The 19,815-nt window shown below is 37.5% G+C and overlaps 1 protein-coding gene across 2 annotated transcripts in view; it reads right to left on the bottom strand.

Annotated features, from left to right (window-relative positions):
- Nucleotides 1–19,815, bottom strand: part of LOC120477083 (copine-8) — a 117,898-nt gene that overhangs the window by 41,673 nt on the left and 56,410 nt on the right. For both annotated transcript variants that reach the window (XM_039668490.2, XM_089126651.1), the window contains 6 exons: nt 18,248–18,324; nt 10,080–10,143; nt 9,134–9,237; nt 6,332–6,436; nt 2,575–2,616; nt 774–849 (listed from right to left, as the gene is read on the bottom strand). In XM_039668490.2, the coding sequence (XP_039524424.1) occupies nt 774–849; nt 2,575–2,616; nt 6,332–6,436; nt 9,134–9,237; nt 10,080–10,143; nt 18,248–18,324 (468 nt within the window). The remainder of the gene's footprint in view (nt 1–773; nt 850–2,574; nt 2,617–6,331; nt 6,437–9,133; nt 9,238–10,079; nt 10,144–18,247; nt 18,325–19,815) is intronic.

Genomic DNA, 19,815 nt, shown 5'->3' with positions numbered 1-19,815 from the left:
TCATATGCAGGTCTAACTGTACATCTACTTAAGTGGAAAAATATGTTTCTTGTCAAAATTGATTGTGTTGAAGGAACCAACTGTGTTTCTTTAAGAAGATAGGTTTTCATTATGCATAAATATCTTAAAGTTATTTTCTGGTACCCACACACTGAGAACTGTAATGTGTGGAAAATTTGCAGGGAAAACAAATTACTTTCACAAGTTGTCTGAAAGTGGTGATTTTCTCACTTATTCAGAAGTTCCAGCCTACAAATTGAATACTGTAAGTTATGTGGAAGAAATGTAATATGTTATGTATCATGTTTGCATTTTTCAGTAATTATAATAAGATCATTTGCAGGAGGATTGCATGACACATGCTTATTTGCTGATTTGATAGAACAAAGAACAGTTATTGATCTTATGAATGAATGGATGTATACAGTATGACCCTATACATGGCTGGAAATGAGAAATATGTGATTTTTTTTTATGACTGTGACAGAAGGGCCAATGCTCAAGGGTAGAATATGATGAACAAGTCTAGAAATGTTCCACGCATGGTTGAAAATATTTTCATTAGCCTAGAAAGATAACGTTTCGGGAGTCAAGACTATAACAGAGGAAGGATGCCCTCCCTTCACTGTCACTTTCTGAGCTTTCCTTGCAAGGGAATGCATTTAAAGACAATTGGGACATGTTTGTCTCTTATTCAGTGATAGAAACACAGTTATACTGTGAAAAATATTGTGTTAATGAGCTTTGAAAATTATTAAAATGTATAAGATTACCTCATACACGTTAAATTGTGACTGGCCTCTTGAAAGTTCTCTATAGCTTGTGCTGAATTCTCCAATAAAGTCATGGCTGTAAAACACACACATACACAAATTAGAAAGAGACATTGTTGGAAAACATTACATTCATTTCATAATGAGCATTACATTTAAAAAAAACAAAAAAAAACATTTAGCTCTGATAAGTTACCAGCCTTTTATCATGCTTTGAATGAAAAGATTCATTATTTTAAATCAAAACACCCTATACAAAAAAACGTCATAAAAAAAAAAAACGAATAAAAAAAAAAATTGTCAGGGAACTCCTCGACGACACGTTGGAGTTCGCAGGACGAAACGGAACGTCTCGGTTACGTATGTAACCCTCGTTCCCTGAGTACAGGGTTACGTACGAACGAGGGTTACGAACGAGGGTTACGTATGTAACCCTCGTTCCCTGAGTACAGGGAACGAGGGTTACATAAGTAACCGAGACGTTCCCTTTTGTCCTGGGAACTCCAACGTGTCGTCGAGGAGTTCCCTGACGAATTGGAATTAGCGTGATCCCAATTCGTCAGGGAACTCCCCGACGACACGTCTCCGTTCCCTGTACTCAGGGAACGAGGGTTACATACGTAGTTGAGACGTTTTTTTTGTATAGGGTGTTTTGAAAGGGAACGCCTCGGTTACGTATGTAACCCTCGTTCCCTGAGTACAGGGAACGGAGACGTGTCGTCGGGGAGTTCCCTGACGAATAGGGATCACGCTAATTCCAATTCATCAGGGAATTCCCTGGCGACACGTCGGAGTTCCCAGGACGAAAGGGAACGTCTCGGTTACATACGTGTCGTCGGGGAGTTCCCTGGCGAATTGGAAGTAGCGTGATCCCGATTCGTCAGGGAACTCCCCGACGACACATTGGAGTTCCCAGGACGAAAGGGAACATAATTACATATGTGAATCTATGTGATTGATAAACCCGATCTCACGGCACTTCGCACGTATTTTCCAAGATTGCTAATACGTACGGAATCAATCTTATGTTGTTGTTGTTTTTTTCCGCTAAATCGTACATATTTTACCCAATTCGTATTATACTCGTATTATTATATCGTATTATACCCAATTCGTATTAAACCCAATTACATATTATACCCAATTTTGCCCAATTCGTGTGAATTCGTAAGAATGACCTGACCCCGCCCCTTAAACCTAACCGTCACTGGGGTTTAGACAAATTGTACGAATTCGTACGAGTAAGGTCATTCAAATTCGTACAATTTAGCCACCTCGTACGAATTGGTCGCGAGATAGCGTTGGATGGTTCCAAAATACAAAAACATACAAACGTGCTTACAAATCCCAGCCAATTATGTATCTAAATAAGAGTCTAATATGTATATTTACAGTACATGCAATTATGTTTTATGTGCTGAAAAAGACATACTATGGAGCCCCTAATGGGACATGGTTATGGAAAAAAATTTGATGGGAGGAACAAGTATATTTCAAAGCTTTTGTGCTTTTTTGCAGATACTGGCGTTTCCTTTATGAATTAAGTTCTGAAACATTTTAAACACAAAAGTGTGTGTTTTGGGCTTTTGCATATGTATTGGACATCTTTTTGCGCATATTTTGACCATGAAAAAAAACGTTTTGGCTTTAAAAGACTGCTCAATTTGATTATTTGTTTCATGCTCAATTCCAGTATCCCACCGAGACGACTTTAGCTATCTGTACCCTATAATTAATGGATGTATGCAGTGAGTGTCAGATGAGTATTTTAAGCTTCATGTGACAGTTTACAGTTCATTACCTGCCATCACGATCCCAGTCATACACCTCAACCTTGATCGCTCTGTGAAAGAGACAGAGAATTGGTCCATATTAAACATAAACTGTAGTGTTGAGATTTATGAAATATGATTCCATCCATGATTAGAGAATTAAATTATTCCATGCCACAATAATTCACATAAGCAATTTTTGTTGTTGTTGTTTGTTTACATTTATTGTCTGCCAGATGAAATTGGAATACTGTATTATGGATCATTAATTTAATAAATTCTAAAGCACAAATGCTGTATGCAAAAGTGTAACCCTATAGTAATAGGGATCATTGTAATAGAAAGCCTTTATAATCAACTATCCTAAAGTAATATTGTTCAGTTGTTCATGTCATTGGAAATGATTTGTTTCCATGGTAATTCTCATGATAACCACAAAAACAAAAAAAGCTTTATCGTTGATGACTAATTAACCTCTTTATTCTTTTTTCAAAACCTTGAAGAACGAAGTAAGAACATCAGTTATCACTGACTATAATATGTTTTGAATTTGAATCATTCAAAAACTGCAATTTCCTTGAAGAAACTTCTAATCTGAAGTTCTTTTTTGAAATCATAACAACTAATAATTAGCGTGAATTTGATCATTCTGATAAAATAAAATCATACTGTGGTTTTATAGAATTATATGTATTTTTTTTTTTAAATTGGGCCATCCAATCAGATTTTAGAGCTTTTTAAAGAATTTTATAATTGGACTTATTACTAAAACATCTCTAAAAATCAGCCTACTCTTCCTTCCGTGGCACTTTCTTTTCACAGGTTCGGATTAGTGAGTTTTGACAGAAAATAATTACGACTTCGGCTGTCCGTGGCGTGACAGGCAAGTGATGAGTTTGCACAGTTCAAACAGAACAGCTCTGTCAATTACACAGAGCTTTAACGCAACACATGCTAACAACAACCCAATCCCCACAGCATCCCTTAGCACCCATTCTCAGTGTTATCATCAGCGAGACAATCCGTGCTTCTTTATTAGAGCGCCTGCACAGGCTTATCTCCTGTCCCAGACTCCTACGGATGCCCAGTGCTCTTCCTCCATGTCTGTCCGTCTCTCTCTTTCGTTTCCCACATGTTCAATCAGAGATAAAGCCGAGGCATTGTGTGGGAGAGTGCGCTACGGTACCGATCGATACTCATCAGTGAGTGCCGCTACCGTGAGGAAGCTTCCCGCTTTATCGCCACACAGCAAGAGCCCCGTTTGAGCTGCTCATGATGGAGGCTTCCAGGATACAGTGCTGCGCTTGGGATTCTATTCTCTGTTGGGTCTTATGTCTCTTAAAGTCCCCCTGTAGTCAATTATTGTATCCCTTAAAGGGATAGTTCACTTTGAAAATCATTTTTGATATGTTTTAGCTTACCTCAAGGGCATCCAAGATGTAGGTGTCTTTGTTTCTGTAGTAGTTTCAATTTTGATATTTTTAGGTCAATCCGTTCGTGTCTATCAGTCATATAATGGAGGTATATGGGGTCCACCTCAAAGAGCATGCACAGAGAAGTCCAGATTAAACATGATTCAATGACTCGTAAATGTAAGTACACATTGATGGCCTAAGACACGAAAAAAGCGTTTTTTGTGAGAAAACGAACAGTATTTATATCGTTTTTACCTCTCGTGACCAAAGCCACAAAGCGCCCACGCCCTCAGATCACTTGGACGTGGCTGTGGTAACAAGAGGTAAAAACGATATAAATACTGTTCGTTTTCTCACACAAATCGCTCGTTTCGTGTCTTAGGTCATCAATGTGTACTTACATTTACGAGTCATAAAATCATGTTTAATTTGGACTTCTCACTTTTTGTAGCCAATACAAAAGCAGCGTACAGTAAAAGTTTGAGCTCAAATAATTGTCATTACTAAAACTTCTAATTGCCAGATTCCCAGTGTCCCACTTATAATACATTTATTTATAGACAACTAAAAATCTTCAGTCATTTTTCCTCAGTTCTTCTACACTCTAGCGAGTTAAAGGGATACTCCACTTTTTTTGGAAATAGGCTCATTTTACCACTCCCCCAGAGTTAAACTGTTGAGTTTTACCGTTATTAAATCCATTCAGCCGATCTCCGGTTCTGGCATTACCACTTTTAGCATAGCTTAGCATACATCATCATCACTCTCATTCCTGTGTAATAATCAAGAAACTTAACTGCCGTACTGTGGCATTCAGAAATGAGAGAGTTCCTAGCCATATAAGCCTAGAAAATCGTAAATTTACATTTTCCGTCGGTCTTAGTGAACGATGTAACTACAGAAGTGTCAAAATAGGAAAAATATAGAAATTTTTGGTCATTTTGTTAAATGCTAATGGTCTTTTCCACTTCAATGATATATGCTAAGCTATGCTAAAAGTGGTACCGCTAGAACCGGAGATCGGCTGGATGGATTCAAAAACGGTAATGGCACATTCACACCGGACGCGAATAGCATGTCAGGCGCGAATGATTTCAATGTTAAGTCAATGCAAAGACGCGTTACGCGCGTAAAAATTCCTGCGGCGAATGAGGCGTGGAGCGCGGCGCGGTAGACGAATATGCCTCATTCGCGCGTGCTTGTGGCGCAAATTGAGCGTCTGCCGCGTTACGCGTGAATGATTCAGTTAGTGCTATTTGTGCATTCACGCGTTTGACGCGAATTCAGGTCTGCCGCCCGAGTTGAAAAATCTGAACTTTGCCGTCAATTTGCGCCGCGTTAACCAATCGGGAGCCTAGCTGCTTGCTCACGTGGTGAAGAATCTGGATGCTTCAATAAATTATTTTGTAATATGACTAAAAGCCTCGTGTGGTTCTAATGCACAACAAAGCAAATATTGTATCGCTTAAAACGTTATTTCAATTTACGAGACATGTTCATTTTGTATTGAATGTTATTTATTCCATCTCTAGACTATTTGAAATATTATTAAGATGTAAAGACAACCAACATACATGGATAAGTTCGTGTCTGGACGTGAGAGAGAGAAAAAAAATCACAGGACAGGTTAATAACTTTTGGAAGCTGGCTCTATTTATCATCAAAACAAAAATAAATTACAGATTAGATGGATGAGGGCGAGGGTGATCCTCGCTCCGATGCGGGACAACAGGTCATCAAACTGGCCGCGGGACAGGCGGAAGTACCGCTGACAGTGGCCGACATCCAGCACAGCTCCTGGAGCGAGCAAAAGGTGAAACTCGGCAAACGGTTCGCCTCCGAATGGTCTGGTGGACACAAATACGGCGACGATGAACCTCACGCCGCTGTTCTGCTCTCCAGAGAAAATACAGAGCGGTGACTCTCTCGATGAATGCTCGGTCGACATAAAAAAAAAATGGCCGCCAACGGATTTCGATTCTGACGCGTATCATGCACGTAAATTTCACTTCAAACTTTTGTTTTTTACGTGCGTCAATTCCGTTCTTGACGCGTGAATGGATTCAAAGTGGTCAAGCGTATAACTAGATTCAAATATAAATATTTTATATATAAATAATATTTTTTCTTAAATATACAAGCATGTGTGTGTACAAAATATTTATACACAGTGCACCCACATATATTATGTAAACACAAACTGTTATTTTGGATGTGATTAATCGCGATTAATCATTTGACAGCGCTAAAATAGAATAAAAAAATATGGATTTTAGAATTAAATTGATGCATGATGAGTTGATCAGTTGTGGTTCAACTGTGAGGGGATCAAACCTAAAAATACCTTAACAAACTACAAAACACTACATACCTGTCAAAATCGCCATTGCACAGGACTCTGACGGGGATTTTAAAGGCTTCCCACACAGGGTTCAGCGTGTTCTTCACCACCTCTGTCTTATGACATATAGTAAATCTGTAAGATAAAAGAAAATATTACAGTAACTGTAATCAAAAGTTAACGCATATAAGTGTAATTTAATCTGTTGATTGTGACCAAATTATGTTCCAAAATGTCTTTTTGAAGACATATCTCTCAAATGCACTTGAAAAATGTAAGGAACTGGAATCTTTTAATGTTGCACAAACCATCGCAGAAAATCATGTTTGAGTGAGCTGAAATCACACTTTATTTGGCACACCTTACTGTGTAATACAGAAATACTGTCTGTACAAACATATTGAAAACTGTCCAAAAAAGTGATTATTGTTGAGAATTTGTTTTGGTTTTATTGCTAAGCATCAACAGGGCTGTTTCGGAAACTGAACCAATATTGCACATATTCGGTTTGACTTTCTGAAACTGGCCCTTGAGCTACTCCCTCAAAACTTGCTTTAAAACCAGACTCTGTTCTCTAAAGGACATAGACATGAATGGATTGCTCAGTTATGGGCTGGGTACACAGCTCAATACTGGCCTTTTTCCTATTTACACACATTTATTTTTCCTTTATTACACACACACACACAGTTTACCCCTTGTTCTCATGGTTCAGGAGGTAAAAAGCTCTTTTTGATGTGTGTATGTGTGTGAGTTTTAGGGTCTGCTTACACAACATCTCTTTCAACTAAAAACAGAAAACTTTTAAATGTATTGTGGCAGTTCATTTACACGACAACAATGTTGTCAAGGTCTGGAAATGCAAACTCTTGAAAACGGGTTCCAAAGTGCACTTCTCCATATTTTATGTATTCAGTCTATAAGCGTGTAGTGTTTCTTTACAAAGTGACATCGCCAACTACTGGCATGTCATGAATAAAAAATGTTTTTAATTGTTTTCGCATATCTGTGTGAACGGGGAACGTTTTGATAAGTTGTCGTCTGTACGTAAAAAAAAACGCAAAGGAATATCTTTTCTGTGTACATTGTCGTGAATAAATTATCTTGAAAATATCATGCTTTTCTGTGAGATGGTCTCAGGCTGGTACCAAGAAAAGCCACATAATGATCCATCATTACAAAGAACCGCAGCTTTTTGTAAATTAATATGTAATTCTAAAATCTACAGGCACATACACACACAAAATGGTTGTGTTACTCCTCACCTTGTCAGAGTTTGATCATTTACGGTAATAAAAAACACACCTTACTCAGGCTAAAGTCATCATTAGCATTAGCCATTAGCCAACATTAGCTTTTAGCGAACCACTGTCTACTGTCTGCCAGTTCATAAGTAACTGATCTGAAACATTCACTCACTCATGTTTAAAGGGATAGCTCACCCAAAAAATGACATTTCAGTTACTTAACTGAAACACAAAAAAGTGTTTTGAAGAATGTTAGCAACCAAACTGTTTTGGTTAGCACTATTTTACAATGTATGGACATTTCATATCAAATCTTATCTGTCCAACAGAAAAAAAGTAAGTAATTATATGCTTTTTAAGTGCACAGATTCCAATACAATTGGATGTTAGCATGTTGCTATGCTAACAACATGAGTAAGAAGATAAAGAATCCCTTAAAGGGTTCGTTCACCCAAAAATGAAAATTCTGTCAGTATTTACTCACCCTCATGTTGTTCCAACCCCGTAAGACCTTCGTTCATCTTCGGAACACAAATTAAGATATTTAAGATATTAAGATCACTCCTGCATACAAGTCCATAGGCTTCTTGAGGGAATGACTTTCTGTCCGCGAAAATTTATTAAAGACATCGTTAAAATAGTCCAAGTGACTACAGGGTCTCAATCTTAAGTTTATCAAACGACGAGAACACTTTTGTGCGCAAAAAACAACAAAAAAAAACGACTTTATTTCAACTATTCGTTTATTTCTCCCTCTGCGCGAGTCAGGTTACTAGTTTAATAGCGTAAGCTTCTGTTATTGTACGTCACACGCATCACACACATGGCCAGCGTCGGCCAATAGTGAGCCTACGTGTGACGTCCCTTTTCGCAATCACACTACGTTAACTGACTACAGGCCCATGGAGAAGGAAGTGAATAGTTGAAATAAAGTCGTTATTTTAGTTTGTTTTTGCGCACAAAAAGTGTTCTCGTCGTTTGATAAACTTAAGATTGAGCCCCTGTAGTCACTTGGACTATTTTAACGATGTCTTTAATGACTTTTCGAGTCATTCCCTCAAGAAGCCTATAGACTTGTATGCAGGAGTGATCTTAATATCTTAAATATCTTAATTTGTGTTGCGAAGATGAACGAAGGTCTTACGGGGTTGGAACAACATGAGGGTGAGTAAATACTGACAGAATTTTCATTTTTGGGTGAACTAACCCTTTAAGAACAGATAGCTAAGTAAATTGATATCTTACTATGTGTAGAACCAAAATGAAAAGTAGCTTCAAAACACAGCTGTAATAATTATTGTAGCTGATCTACACAAACAAAGGCACAGGGTATTGTGAAATTTGACAGAAAAGCTGAATGACCCCTTCGTCTCCGAGTGAAGTTGAAATTTATTGAAGTACAGAATCAGCCAGATAAGAAGTGATTGTTTCATTTCAGGAGAACCCTGCTGATCCAGGTGCAAAGGACTATGGGTAAGAACTTAAAGGAATTCAATAGAAAGCCATTTCCCGCAACACAGAGCCTGGAGATGAAATTAACGTTGTGGGCAGTGTGTGTAGCTGACAATGTGTCTGTGTTACTCACGTTCCATCCTCATTGCTGCGGTAAAACACTAAGAAGGGGTCCGATTTGCCAAAAAAGTCCTTTTTGTCCAGCTTGTTGCCACAAAATTGCATCATCACAGACTCCTGCAGGGTGAAAAGCAGGTTATGAGGGCAATGGGAGTGTACATGTGGATTTAGAGCAATTAGCAGACCTTGGATAACAATATCAGTACTGAGTATGTGGCCATTTGTGGTTTCTAGACAACTAGCATTACACAAATGCTAAATAGCTTGGCTACAACGCCCAGATGTCAAGGCTAAAAGGCCTAATCAGAAATCCATTTGACAAGCGTATCACATTCACGGTGAGAGATGCAATGCTCCAGCAGGGAATGGGATAAGGTCTATTGGTCCCTGTTGTGAAAGACAAATTCCGCTAGCATTGCGGGGGCCTTTATGTATTTATGTGTGTGTGTGTTAGCACAGCTGGAGTTCTTGGCACACCATGTGCGCTATTACTGAATCCTGTGTATTACAACTAAGATAAATACTTTGAATAGACTATAACAGAAGCCAAATTATAAGTGATTTCATTAGATTTTGACATTAGTATGATGCATTAGCAAAAATGTAAACCATAAAATCAGCAATATTGCAAGAGACTTGGATCATAATCAATTTCGGTATAGTTTGACATCAGCATGTTGCCAAGGTGATGCTCTTCACACAATTTCATTATGAAATCAGTGATGGAAGCGCACAGGAAACTTGGATAGTATTTGAATTCAACCGAGTTTAATGTTAGCATGTTGCTAAGCTAAAAACATATCAATCTACATACACAATTTCATTAGAAAATCTCATTTTTTTTTAATGCTTGTTTATACTTCTGTATTAAATGACAAATGAGTATATACTGGATGTTTTAGGTAGGGATTTAGTGAGAGATTAGCCCTGAATTGAAATGGATCAATATTAGCGCTTACCCTGCAGTTGTTAAGCTCCTCAGCCTTCACAATAATTTTCCCACATTTCTTCCCTGGAATCCCCCTGTGTGCGACAAAAATGGGAGTATTCAGGTCATAAATGTGTTGGACAGTGATATTGTATACATCATTAAGCCAATTTTTCAATGTATCATACATGCATGTATTGTACGCATCATATATAGGTATTAAAAAAGTACTCCATGGTACATTACCTATACTATAAATGGTAAACGTATATTACCATGGCCCCAAAAACATAACCCAAATCCAAATAAAACCTTTAATTAGGATACAAATAACCAAGCTTCATATTAACGTTCCATTCATTGTGAAAATATGGCAAGAAAATCCCTCCTTCCTTAGAGTCACAATGTTTTCCAGCGTAAATCAGGCTCTCTGATGGATTCTTCTGCTGTTGGTAATACAATGAATTGACTCTTGCACAGACAACTCGGTGGATAAAGTCTTGATTAAGGTTTATTAACACTCTTTCATTTGTGCAGAGTTTAAGTGAGTGTAATTGGACTGTGGCTGTGCCATTGTGCTCTGGGCAAAACCAAGCTGTCATTTAGCAAAGTGGGTATTGCCTGACTACTTTATTAGAGCTGGACTTGATCTATGAGACTGTCAAGCCCCATAATTAACTAAAATATATTATATTATTACTTAAACTGTATGATAGATAGTACACTGTATTTAAAGTTGTTCAACTAAAACCACTCACTTCCCCTGTTTGAATACTGATTCACACACAATTTAATTTAAATATACAGTAACACTGAGAGAATTTTTATATTTAATGTGAACTTAACCGAGAAAAACTCGTATGACTTTCTTTGCAAAGCGTGACTTTAAAGAATATCCTGGCTGCTCTTTTTCATCTAATTAAGTGACTCAAGCTTCTGAATGACCAAAAATCACCATAAACCATCATATAAGTGGTCCATACAAAAGTGTAATTCATAAATGGTGCTTGGTCAGGAAATATCCATGAATTAGAGGCTATACTAGCCAAAAATTAGACTTATACAACATTTTTGTGCTACATACCTCAAATTCTGTTTCCAAGGGGGCATTTTTAACTACACAAAGCTTTTGTATAGCTTCAGAAGATTGGAATATATTGGACATTGTTTGGCGCATTTATTGCACAGCTTTAGTCTCATTTCATTACAGAATTGTAATTTTTAGGTAGGGTGAATTCAGGGTAAATTGGGACACATGCATTTTGACATTGAGATGACTGAGAAAAGAAATGCCCCAATTATCCTGAACCAACCCTACATGTGAAGGAGATTTCTAGAAAGCTGCCATCCTGAGCCACTGTTAAGAGTTTTTAACACTACAAATGGCATCCTTAATTCACCCATTGGGCATAATCTGATTTACGTAATTACAGACTTTACTGGTTATTTTTTACATTTAATGGTTTCCAATATTTGGATAATATCTAGTACTAGATAAAGGGAACCCACAACCTTTTTGTATGATGAATGTATTGATTAGTTCTTGTTAATCTTTGTGCTGTTATCTTGATTAAACGTCCAACTTGAGAGTAAATGTCAACATTTCTAGTGCCAGTTAATCAAAGTAACACAAGAAAGAAGACTTAAAAATTTGAACAAAAATGTTAACAATCTAAACTTTCTATTCATCAAAGAGTACACACAAAAACGCAGCTGAATCATATCTAACACTTCAAGAGTGCGAATCGGCCAAGAATAACTTGCAGTTCATGAATTCGTTTAAGTTTAATAAGTTTATAAGTTATACCTCGAGAACATTTTAAAGAGGCAATCATGATGCAGCAAAACCGAACCATGTTTTATATGTCGTGAGGTGTAAGACAGCTGAAATACAGAACTGGAAAACATTACAGTGTGCATACGTTGGCCCAAATGGAAAGACATGATGTGTGAGAAACCCTTTCGTCACCATGACAACCCCAACCTGTGTAACAGAGGGACCCAGCAGAGATATCTAATAAACATGACTAAGATGTCATCTAATACATATTTCATATTCAAATAATTTTTTTTAGTGGAACATTATTGAAATTGGTCATTGTTGAACAAAAACATTTTAAAGCTAGAATCTTGTACAAACTATGAATCATAACTGAAGCGGTTCAATTATATATTTCTGCACGTCTATGATGCCCAAGTTTAGTAAGCAAGATCATTTCAATGGGGAACTTTGCTTTGTCAAAACAGAAATCATGTATTTTTGTTGTTTTTTAGTGTAATTTAGTACATTTTTGAAAGTTGAATCATCACATTTCAGCACTATTAATGATAATGCTAAATTATGTCCATTGTAAACCAGAAAACATGTCTAGTTTTGTACCTGGAAAGGCTGAAGGGGGTGGATTGGAACCCACCGCTGCTTCAATATATGTAATGATGAGTAATTAAAAATCGAGGTATTCAATAAATCAATATTTTTCCTTCTAAATATTAAATGAGTTGTATGACTTCTCTAGACTTGTGAGGTTTTACTTAGAAGTTACTAGTGTGATTACTGAAATGTTCTTTTCATGTATTCTTTGTAGACTTGTTTTTTGTTTGAGAAAGGTCTTCAACATGTTAAAACATATGGGGGTCATTGAAGCCAATAGTTTAAGGGATCATTTCTTTGTTAAAGTCTTACTTTCCAGATTGGTAAGAGCTTAGGTTACACAAGATTGAACTATTTTTTAAGTCAGTTTAATATAATTTAAGTTGACTTGACAATTTAAGGCAGCATTTTTTTTTACTCCTCTCTTTTATAAAACAAAAATAAATATTATATTTAAAATGTAAGCATTTGTCCAAGGTTCTTCTTCAATATCTTGGTCTCTTTGTGATGAAATATGACAAGCGACATTGTTCTAATATCACGTTTTCACAGTCCAACGCTTTCATACCTTGTTATTATTATTATTGTTAGGTTTTTTTTGCATTTAGTCCCTCCTGTAAGTCCCAATCAAGATCCATGCATTTGCAATCAGCATCTCAAGTTAGCAAGGTAATTAAGTACTGGCGACACAGCAGTGCAATGCCTGTTTTTTTCTGTCTGTGCATGCGTGTGTAATTATCTCCCCTCGGTCGACAGAGACCTGAATGAAATAACAAGTATCATTCAAATCAAACCGAAAAGTGCTGCTTCTTTTTCTTACGGTTTTATTTATATATATATATAGAAATGCATTAACGAAATGACTCTTGATTTATATTCTCAGACAGGAATGGGAGTGATACTCAAACAGTCATTATTTGCAGTGCTTTAGCTCATCACTGAAACTCTGATTCTCCCCGGAGCTTCTTGGCACCAATACTGTGTTGTCAGTTGACTTAACTTAATAAAAGTGAGGAAACCTGTTGCCTTCAAATTATTAAGTAAATAATAATAAAAAAAAAATGTATATGGAATTGTCGAGTTTTTTCAATTACGCATGAACTTTACTTAATAATTTTAAGGCAACGGGTTTCTTAACTTTTATTGAGTAAAGTAACCCATGCGTAATTGAATGTGTTTTTCAATTATTTACTTAATAATATGATGGCAACAGGTTTCCTCACTTTTTTAAGTTAAAAGGATAAATCACCAAAAATTTAAAATTAACCCATGATTTACTCACCCTCAAGTCATCCTAGGTGTATATGACATTCTTCTTTCAGACGACATTCTTTTATCAGAGTTATTTTAAAAAATGTCCTGGATCTTCCAAGCTTTATAATAGCATTGAATGTCTGTTTCTGTTTTGAAGTCCATAAAAGTGCATCTATCCATAATAAAAGTGCATTTATCCATCACAACAGTGCATCTATCCATCAAAAAAGTGCATTTTTCCATCATAACAGTGCATCTATCCGTCATAAAAGTGCATTTATCCATCATAAAAGGGCATTTATCCATCATAAAAGGGCATCTATCCATCATAAAAGTGCATCTATCATCATAAAAGTGAATCTATCATCATAAAAGTGCATCTATCCATCATAAAAGTGCATCTATCATCATAAGAGTGCATCTATCCATCATAAAAGTGCATCTATCATCATAAAAGTGCATCTATCATCATAAAAGTGAATCTATCATCATAAAAGTGCATCTATCCATCATAAAAGTGCATCTATCATCATAAAAGTGCATCTATCATCATAAAAGTGCTGATAGTATACTGACTTATTTGCTTTTCAGGATATTCAGGACAATCTGTTTTTTCTAAATTTTCAAATTTAAGCACTGGACAAGCTCAAACCACCACAATCAATCAATCAAGCCACCATCTAAAAACCCAGATGACACTATATGCGTCCGACCTTCTTTAAGGTCTTTATTATGAATCAATTCGTTCAATTAGTTATATTTAATCATATCACTCATATCGCTTCAATCACAACACTTGCCAGTTTGCACTGTCAGACATGAATGCATTGCTCTCAATGAACACTTGCCACTCACACACACGCATGTACAATTGTATAAGTGCAAATGTGTCAGACTAACTCAGAAGTCAATCGACAGACTATTCAAACACACATTAGAAACAGAATAACACATCTCCCAAGCTCTCCACCAATAGTGCCCGAAATAGCAATGTTTTTTTTCCTTTCATGCAGCGTCTCCCGACCGAGTTTGGCGGGGTGATTGAACTGTGTAATTAGCTGTAATTAACAGTCATTAGGGTTGTTAAAGGTCCCTCCCTTCAGGCCTCGGGCACAAGTAGGGATGGGTATCGTTAAGGTTTTATCGGTATTACTACTCTTACCGATACCGCTTATCGATCCGGTACTTTAACGGTATTCTTATCGGTTCTTTTTGGTGTTTTTTTTTTTTTTTTAAGAATTAAGAACATAATTAAACTTTATATTTTGAAATGTAAAATTTAAAAAGCAAAACGAAGAAAAATATATTTTTGTTATGCAGCAATGTGCAGGCTTTTTTTGTTTATACAAAAAGGACACATAAGAAAAAAAAACAAGTACAAACACAAGAATAGAATTAATCAAAGGTACAAATTATATACAAAGTGCTTTAATTTCAGGAAGGTCTACTAACATATCTTGTCAGGTAATTGTTTCTGTCTGAAAAGAAACCTATTCATCAAATATAAAATAGCACTGTAGTTTATCATAGATAGAATAATGCTTATTAAATCTAAAGTTACTCATTCAAAGGCTGTGAGTGATTTTCTCTGCCTTTTGTTGTTTGATTTGCATTAATGGCTGAATCGTCAGCAGGTTTAGGCTATTAGACTGCTGCCCCTTTAAGACCGAGTGCAGATAATGGGGACTGATGCACCATCATTTTCTCCCTATTATTTACGTCAGTTTGGTTTAAGACATAATTGTGTTTAAGTGAATAAACTGTGTTTAAGTGAATCTCAGAGCTGGTCATTTTGACATTTGTATGTATATTTGATAGTTAAGGACGCACAAAGCCCAAGTATATAGGTTACTTTTCATGTCTCGTTGCAGTCCGTTTCGGAGCGTGCACCGCCTTGTGTTGTGAACAGCGTCTCTTGCGCAGGTTTTTGTGTTTTTAATAGCTATTTTCTTGATCTTGCAACAGTAGAAGACAGCACTTTGCTACAATCGCCGATCGTGCTGATTCTGACGGTTACGTTTGGGTTTTAGGAAGAACTGACAGCGCTTCGCAGTGCTGTGAAGTAAAGGAAGTTAAGCTGGACAGATCGTTTCGTTTTTTAACGGTTTTATCTCAAATATCTTCTTTTTATAATCTTTGGAAGCCGAAATACAAAATATATTAGAATAATACCCCAGATCTAAAGTGTAACCACGTTGGATGTTTAGTTCTGTCCTCATTGTCACTCATTAAGCAAGGGCTGTCGTGTTGCGCGTGCTGTGGCTTTGCGTGAGAGATCGCTCTCTCTCTCTTCTCTCTCTCTTCTGAACTGCGAATTGCAAATTTGCATCACAGACATATGGTTTAATTAAAATATAGTTTATATATAGAAATGGCTGGTGATATAAACATGTTCGAGATAACGTCTTTATAGGAATAATAAATAGTAGCCCAACTTGCGTGTATTTACTTAATTTCTCCAGTACCGACAGCAGAACCGGTAACGTCCGAGCTTATCGATACAGCGGTCTTTCAAAATTCAGTACCGGGGCCCGTTTAATACCGGGTTTCGGTACCCATCCCTAGGCACAAGTGTGGGATTTCGCCATATTTTAACGCTTCCGAAACAACTTTTGTAACCCATGCCATTATAGTACAGCTACATCCAACAATAATTGAAAAGTTTGCTCTTAGCTCTTTTAGGGACACTCAGAACTTTCGCCTTCAGAACTGTCTTAATTCTACGTGGCATTGATTCAACAAGGTGCTGAAAGCATTCTTTAGAAATGTTGGCCCATATTGATAGGATAGCATCTTGCAGTTGATGGAGATTTGTGGGATGCACATCCAGGGCATGGAGCTCCCGTTCCACCACATCCCAAAGATGCTCGATTGGGTCGAGATCTGGTGACTGTGGGGGCCATTTTAGTACAGTCATGTTCAAGAAACCAATTTGAATGAAATCCTACTGGAAGTAGCCATCAGAGGATTGGTAAATGGTAGCCATAAAGGGATGGACATGGTCAGAAACAATGATCAGGTAGGCCATGGCATTTGAAATGATGCCCAATTGGCCCTAAGGGGCCTAAAGTGTGGCAAGAAAACATCCCCCACACCATTACACCACCACCACCAGCCTGCACAGCGGTAACAATTCATGATGGATCCATGTTCTCAATCTGTTTACACCAAATTCAGACTCTACCATCTGAATGTCTCAACAGAAATCGAGACTCATCAGACCAGGCAACATTTTTCCAGTCTTCAACTGTCCAATTTTGGTGAGCTCGTGCAAATTGTAGCCTCTTTTTCCTATTTGTAGTGGAGATGAGTGGTGCCTGGTGGGGTCTAGTCTATCGGCCCCAAGGTTGTGCGTGTTGTGGCTTCACAAATGCTTTGCTGAATACCTCGGTTGTAACGAGTGGTTATTTCAGTCAAAGTTGCTCTTCTTTCAGCTTGAATCAGTCGGCCCATTCTCCTCTGACCTCTAGCATCAACAAGGCATTTTCGCCCACAGGACTGACACATACTGGATGTTTTTCCCTTTTCACGCCATTCTTTGTAAACCCTAGAAATGGTTATGCATGAAAATCCCAGTAACTGAGCAGATTGTGAATCACCTTTCTTTCCCATTCTGACATTCAGTTTGGAGTTCAGGAGATTGTCTTGACCAGGACCACACCCCTAAATGCATTGAAGCAACTGCCATGTGATCGGTCGATTAGATAATTGCATTAATGAGAAATTGAACAGGTGTTCCTAATAATCCTTTAGGTGAGTGTATGACAAGCACACATAATAGTGTATGACTATATAGAAGTAATAGAAGTGCTCCAAACAGCAGGGATGTACAAAACCTCAACCCACTGTGTTCTTCATTTTCTTGATCAACACTAGTGGTCTGTCTTTATCTGGATGTAATGAGAATGTTGACATGAGGCTCTGCTTAGCTAATGGAGCAACGGTGACAGGGACACCCACTGACGCTGAGCTCCCACTGACAATCTAATGAGTCTGCTTTGATAACCAAGGCAAAGAAAAGAATGTATGCGAGGCAGGCCTTTACCACCCCTCAAGAGAAAGAGTTGAGTTACTTAGATCAGAACCGAAATGGACTTCCAAGTCAGGAAAAAAAAATTCTAGTTCAGGTGCAATGACAATATGACATTGGTGTGAAGGATATGCAGGAAGCTCAAAGGTGGACCAAAGACTTTAATGAGCATAGTCAGAATAAAGAGCACCAATAGCGAACAGCAGCTCATTAGTCCTCAACTAAACACGTAGTCACAGTTTGCTTAGTTACTGATGGTTTCCCAGCATTTCTTTGCATTGTATACATTCTGCACGGCAACATTTGAACTGTACTTCAATGTAAACATCACATGCATTTTACACTTAAGCTATTGGCTCATGCCAAGAACGACATGAGACCTGATGCATGAAGTTAGGTGAGCAAACTCTGAGTTTCAGAGTAGATTTAGAGTTGACAAAACCATATAAATCCAACATGGTTTAGATAAGTAAGGTTCAGCGGGCTCATAACAAGCATTCTCTGTCAACTCAGGAGTTAACAAAACAAACAGAGCGGTTCTTACCCAAGATCTTTCTCCATACGACTGCCCTGCGAACCCACCACCTCTCCCAACGAACACAAGGCCTGGCCAAGGAAATCCTGCAAACAGAGAGAACATAAACGGAGGCTGGGAGGTATTTTTAAACAGACAATTTGAAATACTTGACCTTTCATATTGCTATTTATAATATGTCTGAGGGTTCTTCGGCTTTATCTATAATCACTGGGTCAGAGCAAAGATAAGATTCATCATTTTGATCATTTTGAACATGACTAGTCAGTGGTTAAAGTGGGATTTGGTACCCTCAAATTTTGTGTAGGTGCAACTGGGTAAAAATGACTCGCCGCGGGACAACATATCGTGGTATAGCAATACTTTTTGGGTATTTACAGACGTGCATTAAAATAAGAGATATCTGGGGGGGGGGGTGCACGCTGGTTCGTGGGCACGCTCCCCCGAGAAAATTTTGAGCACTCTATAACTACTTTGATTGTTAATTTAGTTAATTAGTTAATTTGATTGTACCCGTAATTTTACTGAACTTCTGGTGTACAAAACTACGGCTGGGTTTTGATTTTTTCTCATTTTTACGAACCGATATCGATTCTTAAATCTGAAGAATCGATTAGTCAACCTGTTTCATTTGAGTTAATGGAACATTGTATCGCGGCTGCACGCATCCAAAAAAATCGCAATAATCTTTGTCCTTTGTTACTATTGATATGCAACAAAGTCTCAATTTTCAAATGACGTCCATTTTCTTTAGAAACTCAAAAACATCAATAACGTTTTGGCGCTGTGGCGTGAGATCGCTCTGGCGCAGCTCAAGAGAAGCAGCAGCGCTGATCTCTCTTCCGGCTTAATAATACCAGTCACAGCGCGAAATAAACATGAATGAGCATCTGAAAGTTTGTTAAAAGATAGAGTACAACTTATCGAAATCCGTATCATGTCACATTGATTCGCTCAATCAGCGTTTCAACCGAGGAAAGACGTCAGTTAAACAGCTTGTAAACAATGTCATGTATCGTCATATTTACCTCAGAAAAACAGGATTAAGTTCTAAAAGGTGAACTGACAACCAAATTTAACTGCAGGGTGTGTGTGGCCTATATGGTCAAATGTATGTGCACATCAAAACATCACAGCCCTGTGTGCTTGTTAAGCATTTCATTTCAAATTCATTGGCATTTATAGAGAGTAGGCCCTCCCTAACAGCCTTCTCCCTTCTGGGAAGCCTTTCCACTCAATGTTGGAATGGGACTGTGGGGATTTTCTACCATTCAAACACAAAAGCACTGTTGTTGGGTGATAGGCTCTCATCCCTAAGGTGTTCAGTAGAGTTAATGCTTGGAATTGCAGTATGCCAGTTTAAAAAATCTTTTGTTTTTATGGACCTAACTTTCCCTAGAGGGGCATTGGAGCAAAAAATAAAAAGCCCTCCCAGACTGCTGCCATAAAGTTTAAAAGCACTTAATTCTCTAGAATGTCATAATCATAGTTTTTGAAACTTTATTGTGTCTGATTGTGTTTTTTAAAATCTTTATATAGGCTTCAAAATGTATAAATTTTGGATTAACTTGTAAAGA

This window comes from Pimephales promelas, chromosome 24 (genome assembly GCF_988280905.1).
Source record: "Pimephales promelas chromosome 24, fPimPro1.hap1.1, whole genome shotgun sequence".
In the NCBI taxonomy this organism is placed as follows: Eukaryota; Metazoa; Chordata; class Actinopteri; order Cypriniformes; family Leuciscidae; genus Pimephales; species Pimephales promelas.
The sequence above is the reverse complement of the archived record's forward strand: the minus strand, read 5'-3'. Positions and strand labels throughout refer to the sequence as shown.